The sequence below is a fragment of the Triticum aestivum genome, chromosome 6B (assembly GCF_018294505.1).
Source record: "Triticum aestivum cultivar Chinese Spring chromosome 6B, IWGSC CS RefSeq v2.1, whole genome shotgun sequence".
NCBI lineage: Eukaryota > Viridiplantae > Streptophyta > Magnoliopsida > Poales > Poaceae > Triticum > Triticum aestivum.
In genome coordinates, this window is record NC_057810.1 from 195,451,517 (window position 1) to 195,463,768 (window position 12,252).

Genomic DNA, 12,252 nt, shown 5'->3' on the forward strand with positions numbered 1-12,252 from the left:
GCAATGCATTAATGACATAATTCTTCTGTGCAGCAATGAGGATAAACCTCAGATCACGGATCCAATCCGCATCATTGCTACTAACATCTTTCAACACAATTTTCTCTAGGAACATATCAAAATAAACATATCAAAGCAACAACGCAAGCTATTGATCTACAACATAATTTGCAAAATACTACCAGGACTAAGTTCATGATAAATTTAAGTTCAATTAATCATATTACTTAAGAACTCCCACTTAGATAGACATCTCTCTAGTCATCTAAGTGATCACGTGATCCAAATCAACTAAACCATGTCCGATCATCACGTAAGATGGAGTACTTTTCAATGGTGAACATCACTATGTTGATCATATCTACTATATGATTCACGCTCAACCTTTCGGTCTCCGTGTTCCGAGGCCATATCTGTATATGCTAGGCTCGTCAAGTTTAACCTGAGTATTCCGCATGTGCAACTGTTTTGCACCCGTTGTATTTGAACATAGAGCCTATCACACCCGATCATCACGTGGTGTGTCAGCATGAAGAACTTTCGCAACGGTGCATACTCAGGGAGAACACTTCTTGATAATTTAATGAGAGATCATCTTAAAATGCTACCGCCAATCAAAGCAAGATAAGATGCATAAAGGATAAACATCACATGCAATCAATATAAGTGATATGATATGGCCATCATCGTTTTGTGCTTGTGATCTCCATCTCTGAAGCACCGTCGTGATCACCATCGTCACCGGCGCGACACCTTGATCTCCATCGTAGCATCGTTGTCGTTACGCCATCTATTGCTTCTACGACTATCGCTACTGCTTAGTGATAAAGTAAAGCAATTACAGGGCGTTTGCATTTCATACAATAAAGCGACAACCATATGGCTCCTGCTAGTTGCCGATAACTTCGGTTACAAAACATGATCATCTCATACAATAAAATATAGCATCACGTCTTGACCATATCACATCACAACATGCCCTGCAAAAACAAGTTAGACGTCCTCTACTTTGTTGTTGCAAGTTTTACGTGGCTGCTATGGGCTGAGCAAGAACCGTTCTTACCTACGCATCAAAACCACAACGATAGTTCGTCAAGTTAGTGTTGTTTTAACCTTCGCAAGGACCGGGCATAGCCACACTCGGTTCAACTAAAGTTGGAGAAACAGACACCCGCTAGTCACCTGTGTGCAAAGCACGGCGATAAAACCAGTCTCGCGTAAGCGTACGCGTAATGTCGGTCTGAGCCGCTTCATCCAACAATACCGCTGAACCAAAGTATGACATGCTGGTAAGCAGTATGACTTGTATCGCCCACAACTCACTTGTGTTCTACTCGTGCATATAACATCAACGCATAAAACCTAGCTCGGATGCCACTATTGGGGAACATAGTAATTTCAAAAATTTCCTACGCACACGCAAGATCATGGTGATGTATAGCAATGAGAGGGGAGAGTGTTGTCCACGTACCCACGTAGACCGAAAGCGTAAGCATTAGAACAACGCGGTTGATGTAGTCGTACGTCTTCACGATCCGATCGATCCAAGTACCGAACGTACGGCACCTCCGAGTTCAGCACACGTTCAGCTCGATGACGATTCCCGCACTCCGATCCAGCAGGGTGTCGGGGAAGAGTTCCGTCAGCACGACGGCGTGGTGACGGTGATGATGTTCTACTGATGCAGGGTTTCGCCTAAGCACCACTACGATATGACCGAGGTGGAATATGGTGGAGGGAGGCACCGCACACGGCTAAGACATCCAAAGGATCAATTGTTGTTGTGCCTAGAGGTGCCCCCCTGCCCCCGTATATAAAGGAGCAAGGGGGGAGGGGGCGGCCGGCCTAGGAGGGGGCGCGACGACTCCCTCCTTCCTTGTTGGAGTAGGAGAAGGGGAAAGAGGGGGAGAGGAAGAAGGAAAAGGGGGTTGCGCCCCTTGTCCAATTCGGACCAGAGGGGGGGCATAGGCCTCCTTCCTTTTGGCCTCTCTCCTCTATTCCCGTATGGCCCAATAAGGCCCATATACTCCGCGGCGAATTCCCGTAACTCTCCGGTACTCCGAAAAATACCCGAATCACTCGGAACCTTTCCGAACTCCGAATATAGTCGTCCAATATATCGATATTTACGTCTCGACCATTTCGAGACTCCTCGTCATGTCCCTGATCTCATCCGGGACTCTGAAGTCCTTCGGTGCATCAAAACTCATAAACTCATAATATAACTGTCATCGAAACTTTAAGCGTGCAGACCCTACGGGTTTGAGAACAATGTAGACATGACCGAGACATGTTTCTGGTCAATAACCAATAGCGGAACCTGGATGCTCATATTGGCTCCCACATATTCTATGAAGATCTTTATCGGTCAAACCGCATAACAACATACATTGTTCCCTTTGTCATCGGTATGTTTACTTGCCCGAGATTCGATCGTCGGTATCTCAATACCTAGTTCAATCTCATTACCGGCAAGTCTCTTTACTCGTTCCGTAATACATCATCCCACAACTAACTAATTAGTTGCAATGCTTGCAAGGCTTAAGTGATGTGTATTACCGAGAGGGCCCAGAGATACCTCTCCGACAATGGGAGTGACAAATCCTAATCTCGAAATACGCCAACCAAACATGTACCTTCGGAGACACCTGTAGAGCACCTTTATAATCACCCAGTTACGTTGTGACATTTGGTAGCACACAAAGTGTTCCTCCGGTAAACGGGAGTTGCATAATCTCATAGTCACGGGAACATGTATAAGTCATGAAGAAAGCAGTAGCAACATACTAAACGATCGTGTGCTAAGCTAACGGAATGGGTCAAGTCAATCACATCATTCTCCTAATGATGTGATCCCGTTAATCAAATGACAACTCTTTTGTCCATGGCTAGGAAACTTAACCATCTTTGATTCACGAGCTAGTCAAGTAGAGGCATACTAGTGACACTATGCTTGTCTATGTATTCACACATGTATTATGTTTCTGGTTAATACAATTCTAGCATGAATAATAAACATTTATTTTGAAATAAGGAAATAAATAATAACTTTATTATTGCCTCTAGGGCATATTTCCTTCAAACGGAGCATCCGGGAGCAGGCCGATGGACAGGACCGCCGAGTCCCGAGCGGCGGGGGGAGGCGATGAGGGGGAGCGCGGGGAGGAGGCCGGGCAGACAACCAGCCCCACACTGGAGATGTCGCTCCCCTCAGAGGACGACGCCGCAGAGACCAGAGGCCCGCCAAGGAGCAGGCTGGCGCGGCCTGGCGGCCCTTGCCCCCTGCGGCAGGAGGGGGGCGAAGGGGACGGGGAGCGGGAGTCCTCCGACGCCCCATCCTCATCCGAGCGGTGGGAGCAGGAGCGGTGGCGGCCAAGGTAATCCCCACCGGTCCCCTGGTTGCCGCCGGGGAGACCGACGTCGAAGGAGCGGGGGCGGCCAACGTGGTTGGGGGGCTCGGGGGCGATCCTGAGGTCGAAGCCCTGGTCGTTGAAGAAAACGCGGATGGAGGTGTGAAGCTTGGAGGAGTCAAGGCACTTGACCTTGACCCGGACCTCCTCCTCCTTGCGCAGAGAGAGCTCATCGACCGCCACCACCTTGCCCAAGAGACGGGACATCTGGCGGATGACGGGTTCTGACCGCGCAATGTCGGGGAGGCTGGATATAAGGATCCAAGCGGTGTCGAGAACAGCCACGGCCTGGGCGTCGAGGATCGGCTCGGAGATCTCGACAACCAGCTGGTTGAGAGCGAGAGTGATCCGGCCACTACGCGTCTTGTAGCCGTAGCTGACGGAGTCATGGAAGACGACGGAGAAGATGTGGCCGGCTGTGGGGGTGTCTAGCCAGTCCCACTGGCGACGGTAGAGATGGTTGAGCTCCGCCTCGATCATCTCCTGGGATGCCACCCCATCAACGAACGTGACGACTGCCTGGAGGGAGGGAGACGGCGGAGGGACGTCAGGGACCTCGAGGTGGAAGAATCCCAACCCTTCGATCCCATGCCCGTACATCATGAGCTCCGACACCACCGGTCTATCCGGGCACAGGAGAGCAGGGTGGCCAAGGTCTTTGCAGAGGTAGCAGCAATGGGGATTGACACAGTTGACTTGCGAATGTCCCCTCACCCCGCAGTTGAAGCAGGGAGGGCGAGGGAGACCCGAGACGGGTCCGGGTGTGGTGGAGGAACCCGGAACCGTGGAAGGGGGCACGGGCGGAGCGCCGCGAACACCCCGCCGCTTCTTTTTCTTGGCCGGCCCGGAACGACCGCGGGCGGCACCACTACCAGGGGCAGGGGCCGGCACCGAAGCCACGGGGGCGGTGGCGTGAGGAGGTACGTAGCGGCGGGGTGCCGGAGTAGGGAGAATCCCATCCCGGGGACGGGGGGAGCTGGGGCGCGCCGACGGGGATGGGGAGGGAGAACGCCCACGACGAGGCCGAGGCGAAGGGGATCTCCGGCGAGACTGCCAATCCCCCGAGGTGGCCGGCCGAGGCGACCGGGACCGGCCCCGGTCATCCCGATGCGCGGACGAGCAGCGGCCATCTCGGAGCTCACGAAGCTCCCGCCGGAGCTCCTCCTCGCGCCGGAGGGCGTCCGGAGAGGGGCGGGAGCTATCGCGCTGGAGCTCGCCCGCCTTCCGCTTGGCGCGGGGCGCGCCGTCCTCCCAGTCGCGCGGCATAGGGGGTCGCGGCGGGGGGGGGAGGCGGGGGAGGGAGGGAAGGGCGAGGACGGGGGGTGGTCAGACGGGTGGCGGGGGGGAGGGGCGGAGGGCGCAACCGAAGCCGCGGGAGATGCGTCGGGAGGAGGCAGGGGGAGGACGAGGAGGCGGTGCAGGAGGGAGGTGGACGAGGAAGACCGCACTGGAGCCACATCGCAGAAGAACAGCCCGCGCTGGGCCTAGGGCAAGCAGCCGGCCCACCCGGCCTGGGCCGGTCCGGGGGAGAGGTGGGGGGGAGCAGGCCTGGCCCCATCCAGGCCCAGCGATCGAGGTGGGCCGGGGCCCAGCAGCCCAGCCGCCTCCGCAGCCCGATCCACGCGACGGGGGAGAGCGGGATCCCGGAGGGGAACCCTACCAGGGGCGGCCGCCGCCGCCACCGTCGGTGCAGGGCCAGCACGAGCGGCCAGGATCACGGAGACCCGCCGGACGGCCCGAACCTGGAGACCCGAGGTCCCAAAGTGCGCGATGAATGGACGAAAAGGGGAGGAGCGAAGGGCCGGAGTCGGGGGAGGGGGCGGGAGGAGAAGGACGACGAGGGGGAGGGGGAGGCCGGCGGCCGGGCCTCCACCGCCGGGCGGCGCCAGGAGGAGCGGGCGGCGCCCTGGTCGGAGCGGCCGGCCACGCCCCAGACGCGCCCGCGCCGGCGGCGAGAAACCCTACCAGCCAAGGCCGCGCCTTTAAGCGCATCCGCCCTGGCCGGGCTCAAGGGAGCCGACGGCGGCGACGGCGGCGCCCGCCTGCCGGCAGCAGAACTCCTCCCGTGGGGGGGCTGAGCTGCCGGGCCGGCGATGCAGAGAGGCCCGACGGGCGGAGAGAGGGGCGAGGGGGCAGGGAAAGCAGGGGGAGGAGGGAACGGCGCGTCCTCGGCACAATCCACCCAGCGAAACCGAGGCGCTGGGGCGGAGGCGGAGGGAGCGCCCGTCGAGGGAGGCGGCGCCGGAGTCGCGCCGGAGGGGGCAGCCGGGGAGGGGGAGGGGGACAGCTCCGGCGGCGGGGCGACGGGAGCGGCGGAATCGTCAGCGGCCAGAGCACAAGGACTCCATCGAGGCAGAACTGTGACTCGGTGTAGAACAACCACGCTGATATTGCGTGACTAAAACGAAGGACGCCAATCACATGGCAGTTTTGTGTGTGTGCGTGTGTGTGTGGTGGGCGGGGGGAGGCTGGGTAGTATTTCCCAAACGGAAGGATAAGATCATCAATCTGATCTTTCATACCATTTCCATGGATATAACACAAGATCTTCATGGCCACAAAGTGAAAATACATGCTGTGGACATATAAATACAACGCTTTGTGACTACAACGGTGATAGACATTATAGTGACGCTTGTTTTCTCTGATCACTTGCCGGCAGGCCCAGACCTCCTGGACTGCTTGTGGTGTTGTACTGCTCTTCTTCTTCTTCTAATAAAGATCGGCCTCTGGCCCTTCGACGATAGACATTATAGTGAGTATTCAGCTTTTGTAAACTACCTCCTATCTTTTATAAGAATTTGGTACGCCATTGACGTACTCATGAAAAAGAAGAACTAGTAGTGATATCCACAAATTACTTTTCAGTAGCCTTTTTGTATTTTTGTTTCTCCTAATGGCAGATGAAAGTGCGGAGGATTGATTGGGTTACTGAAAGTTGTCGAGATGTTAAGAGGAAACTGATATGAGTATAGCTGAGATTTTGCAACACGCTTCCTTCTCCTGTTGCCAGCAAGCAAGGAACTGATCCATGAGTGATCATGGAATGCCATTATTTCTCTATCCGTGGAATCAAATTTTTGAGTGTCAGGGGGTGAGCGTCGGGGAGTCTGTATGTCTGTGCTTGGCCGTTCCAATGGTCATTAGAGCAAAAGAATGCAATTCAAAGCATAAATATATAGAGCATCGGAGGACAGCTCCACATTTCGAACTAGTCTGTGCAGAGGTGCTACTCTATCTCATGGAGAATTTGGGACTCTAGAAATGCCGCGTGTTTGAAAATTTAGACCGCACGGTTACCACAAGATTTGTACTGATTTTGATCTCTGGACTTTACCGTTTAGCATATAAATACAACACTTTTGTGACTAGTCGTGAGATCCATGAATAAGTTTCATGTAGTGGCCTGCGTGTGAGATTTATGATTTTTATCTTCTTGTTCTCTGGCCTTTAGCTTGCTTTTTACAGTATGAAGTAATGCTTCATCTGCAAACCCAAGCATTGGCAGTGATGTTAGCGGAACAGAGATAAACACACCAGTGGTGCAACAGGAGGCCTTCTTTTGTGGTCACGGGGAAGAATCAAAGTGATTGAGATTTAAGCCCTGTTCGGCAACAACCCTCACGGGAGCGGAGCGTGGTTCTAACCGCTCCCTAAATCATCGTAACTGCATGCCGATCCGCTCCAAACCGGAGTTGCAGAGCGGAGGGATGCCGAACGCTCCCTTAGTATGCCATCAGTGTGAACGAAAACAGAGCACAATTATGATTAGGATGCAGCTGCTCGATGTTTTCACAGCGTTGCTCCATGTCAAAAATAATTCAAGCAAGGATGGTGTTTTGGAGTTGGTTTTTCTACCTTATTTCTGATTGTAGATGCTAAGGACGTGCATAGGTGAGATCGTCAACCCATCGTGTGCCTTTGCTCCGACACCATGTAGAAGAAGCGCCATTGGATAAGCTTTGTGGTGAACTAATCAGTAAAGTTCTTGTTTGTGGTGAACTAACCAGTAACGTCTAGCCAGGTTTTTTTTTTTGGATTATGTACTTTTCTCACTTTAGAGTTAACAAGCAAAAAATTGTAACTGTCACTCGAATACATATCGACTATTCCTTGCTAAGAGCTCTTTTTCTTTAAAATGACCTAATAAGTGCCATTAGTGTGGCACTTACCATTTGGGGGTAAAAGAAAGTTAAGAGCTATTTCCATCAAACAAGAGACGTATGATCAACTAGAAACGTGCTGGTGTAGGAACTAACAGCGCAGACAAATGCAATGTGGAGTAGCTCGCTAAAAATCCATGACCAGACATTGAAATACTTTTTACACATCAGTCAAACTGACCCACGGCGGCTGACATAAGGATCACAGTTGACAGAAAAGAAGCATTGGTAGTCCACGGAAAGATGCCCCAGCTCCCAAGGGATCAGGAAACTAAACAGTAGCTGACTGGACTCTTAGCCCTGATGATGTTTGTGACAGGAAGTGCTGATAAATACATACTCTGGCTATTCAACCCTTCAAGGAGTACTTCTTTCCCGTGAAGGCTGAAAATTTCGGCTCTTCTTTCTTCGCCTCCTCCTTTGCATCCTTCTCGGGCACCTAGCATTTGATGCACAAAGTGTTAAGATGGCACTAGCGTTTAAAGCTGGAAGCATGGAAGACAGTGTTCCATGCATCTCAAATGACTTTCGGAAATGTCACAGTTACTCATCGAGTTCTCAAAATGGCCATCACAAGACGCATGTTACAAAATACAAACCTTTTCTGTTCCTTTTGATGACTGGCTTCCACCAGAGCCAAAGACAAGCTTTCCCGTGGTTTTACGTGGCACCGTGCTCTGTGATGTGGAAGCTGCTGAGGGCTGAACACTGTTGGTTGCATTAGCTTGTCGCTTTGCAGGCGAGGAGGATGACGCATCCAGATCTTTAGCAGGCTTCCCATCCAAGCGCCTTCCAGGACCAGTGAAGGGGCTGAACTTTGGTTCCTCCTCAACTTGAGCCTCTGCAACAGCAACATGCAGGTCCTTCCTTAGTAATGAACGGCAAAATAAATTGATACTACCTCCGTCCGAAAATACGTGTCTTCAAAATGGATAAAAAGGGGTGTATCTAGAACTAAAATACATCTAGATACATCTTCTTTTATCCATTTTGATGGCAAGTATTTCCGGACGGAGGTAGTACATTCCACCAAAATTTACTAGTTGAATGGAGAGCAAGAAAGCTACCTGCAGCAGGATCAGAACTGGGAGGAGCAGTAGGTTTTGGTCGCTCAGGTTCTTTGTAGTCAAGTGGTGGGGCAAAGTCAACCTCACAATCAGTCTCAATTATACTTATAGCACTGGAAGGCTTTGTTTCAACTATATCAATGTAGTACTTCTTGTTATTATACGCCACCATAATGCTGTCACCAGTGGTTAGACAAGAGTAGTTCCGCAAAGTTTTTTCCAAGCTGCAATAATGACATGAACAGGAAATTAGTATTCTTCAGATCTAACTACTCAGACCAGGAAACTCAAGTCACGGTGAGACAGACAACAGTCACAGCAAAATAAGGCAAAAAAGTTACCAAGGAAAAGAAAATAGTTTTATCAGAACAATACTAACATTGCTTTGGGATTTGAAATATCTAAGAAGTCAGTTGTATGAGGCTGCAGCTTCACATATGTGCCCTTTGGGAGGTTGGCATTTTTTATAAACACCATATCTCCTTCTTGCAGAAGAAGATTTTGCATCATCTGATGAGTACATGGGAGTTAGTTTGATCAACATGATGGCATCACATAAAAATAAGCGTGAAAATATTTTAAACCTGGGCCTACCCAGTATGGCATGTAGATCATGCCTTCTTCTGCAATGAACTCTAGGACACCACAGTGTGAAGTACGTTCTGCTGCTGTGTTGCGGACTTCAAATAGCATAGGGTACTCGATATGCAGAGACGCTGCAGAGAAAATAACATAAATTTGAGTCCCGCAAAAAAAAACATATATTTGAGAATTTAGTATCAAAAATAGTGCACAGAATAATCGCAGAAACAAGGTACACTATCAACATATGCATGTCTCTTACTCCCTCCATCCGGAAATACTTGTCATTGAAATGGATGTATCTAGATGTTATTTTAGTTCTAGATACATCCATTTTCATCCATTTTGATGACAAGTAATTCCGGACGGAGGGAGTACTAAAACTGCCAACTTACCGAGACGATCAAGTGCCGAAGGTGGCATGATAACTGAAAGGAAAAAGATAATAATCATTCCAACTGCCAAAAGTAACTTAAAGATGCAAGGAAATTAGTGAAGAGAGAGCATACTTTTGTCACCAGATTCAAGCTGTGGCTGCAAGAAAAGGTACAGAAGATCTTTCAGAAAACTTCATGGAAAATAATACTTTACTTTGAGGAGTAATAATCCGCTAGATTCTTCAATACATTAATGAGGAAAGAGTGAATGGAAACATGCCGACAGGCAGTGCGTATTTAGTAACTGAGAAATCACTTTTTTAGTTGTATCAACCTATAAATCATGTAAAAAAAACTATAAATCATGTTAACTAGGAACAGAAAGGGTCATACTCAGATGATCAAGATTAAAAGCTGACAATCAAACTCAGTTGAGAGGGAGAACAAAGAACATGTAGATATAATATTTCTAACCATTCCTTTACCAGACAGAAGCAATGCCACTAGAACATAGACGAGAAATCAGATTAATACTCCAGAGAACATACCGATCTCACATGAACGATGGAACTATGGAAGTGGGTAATGCATAAAGACTCATGCATCATCACTGAGCATAGTTTGTTTGTATTGGTACTGACTTGAACTAGAAAATAAAGATGTATATCAAAAGGATTGCAACTCCAAATTTACAACGCATCCATTATCATTTTTACTTGTTAAATTGCTTGCAATCAACATTTTATAACGTTGATTACAAATACGTACGAAAAGTATTCAAATTTGTCACATCAAATTACACTTCTATATCACCACATTTTATATTTCAAGAATAATTATCAAATGGAACATGGCACCTCATGAAAAGAAGATTCACATACCTTGTCAATAAAAGATGCAGGGTAGCAGCGATAGGTCTGTTCAAAAGTACTTCCACGGTAACCATAGCCTTCAAAATACTAGTCAAAACAAATAATTGTATTAGAACCATGCAACATGATTCAGCAATTGATGAAGCCAAAGAGAATTACTGGGAAACTATTCATGGCAAAAAGGTGCTGGTATGTCCAAAACTGTAACTGATTACCAAATGCATAGCAAAGATGCAAACTGATAACGAAGGCATGTACTAGTTCATAAATCCAGAAGATATCCAAGGTTTGAGAATAACAGCACATGTGGTACACAGATTAGTTGAAGCTATGGCTAGTCGGCAACAAGTTCAATTAAGGAGTTTGTAGGTCTGAATTTCGATGATGTGCTCCTGAAGGTAACATAGTTCGAAACAGCTAATAGGAAGATCAAATTTGTCTGAAGGATTTACCATATTCATGGAAAAGAAGGTTAACCCCTTTTGAACCTGCATATGAGGAACAGGAACATTTAATTAAAATGGTGGTGAACATAAGCAGATAATACAATAACACAGTCACCAATAATCAATCTGGAAAAACGAACATTCAATCACACACTTTATTCATGACCCAGAAGACATAAGACCTATGAAAAATTGCTGATACACATTTGCAGACATTCGATGTTTGATAAGCTGTAGTATCTTCTAGGGCCAGTAAAGAGGATTACAATAATGGTGTAGTCAAGTTAATCAATTTGAGCCAAGACAACTAATCTTACAGGGACAAAAGCTGCAATCAGGCTCCAGAGTCCAAATAATCAATTTCTGCATGCTATTAGATTTATAGATCCTGCTATGAGTGAATATAGGTTCTCTAGTTCCACAAATCCCAAGGGTTATTGACTTGCTGGAGGATAACCGGGGTAGCACTGCTAACAAAATTCTTCCAGAACATCCAGAGTCCACAGAGTCAAGTAAATTACTAGCACAGCATACTTCAACTAAATTACTACTCCGTAGCACAATACTAGCGGAAGAAGTTGCTCGCCGTCAAAACGCATGAAAAACACAAACTTTATTTTACGTACTCGAGGGACGAACTGGCGGCAGGCGAGGGTATGCACGAAGTACGGATGTATCCGCTTAGGAGACTAGATTAGATTGACGATCTGGGCATCGCATCGAAGCACGGACGGGTGCGGGACCGAAATCAGATGGAGGTACCGGAGATATTGATCGGTGCCGGCAAAGGGTTAAAAGAGGCGGAGAGGGTTACTGGTAAATACCTAAGCACCGGTTCTCCGCTTGGGCCGAAGAGGAGGCGGCGGCGGGGGCGGCGGGGAGAAGAGTCGTCCTCGGTTTCGGCGGATGCGCTCGAGCTCAAACGGGCGGAGGTAGGTTGGCTTCGATCGGAAGGAAGAAATGAGGAGGAGGCGAAGAATATAGGGGATGAGGAGGAAGAGGAACCGGGCTCCGAGTTGGGCTATAGGCTTTCGACGTGTGCCTCCAGGCCGGATCACAGCCGCAGCCCAATAAGCTTACAAAGTTTATTTCTCCGAAAACAAATCAAAATACGCTAAAAAAAGGGGGGTGCAAATTCAACAAAGGCAAGGTATTTTTCAGAGATATGTTTTAAAAATATTTCTAAAATAATTTTAAATATTTAAAATTTTCTATATTGCAAAAAAAGGGAATACATGTTCAAGTATCTCAATGTAAATGTTCCTATGTACGCACTAGAGATTATCATCTCATGTGAACATAAATGTTTTTATAAAAATGTATTCGTGTATTTTT

General features: G+C 48.5%; 1 protein-coding gene across 1 annotated transcript; it reads right to left on the reverse strand.

Annotated features, from left to right (window-relative positions):
* Positions 1–7,688: 7,688 nt before the first annotated feature.
* Positions 7,689–11,950, reverse strand: LOC123136537 (ubiquitin fusion degradation protein 1 homolog). Its single transcript, XM_044555938.1, has 10 exons — positions 11,742–11,950; positions 10,924–10,959; positions 10,481–10,558; positions 9,732–9,756; positions 9,618–9,650; positions 9,235–9,356; positions 9,020–9,150; positions 8,641–8,864; positions 8,173–8,414; positions 7,689–8,012 (listed from the first exon to the last, which is right to left on the reverse strand). The coding sequence occupies exons 2-10, from the start codon at positions 10,930–10,932 to the stop codon at positions 7,923–7,925; spliced, it is 954 nt and encodes a 317-aa protein (XP_044411873.1). The 5' UTR covers positions 10,933–10,959; positions 11,742–11,950; the 3' UTR covers positions 7,689–7,922.
* Positions 11,951–12,252: the final 302 nt, after the last annotated feature.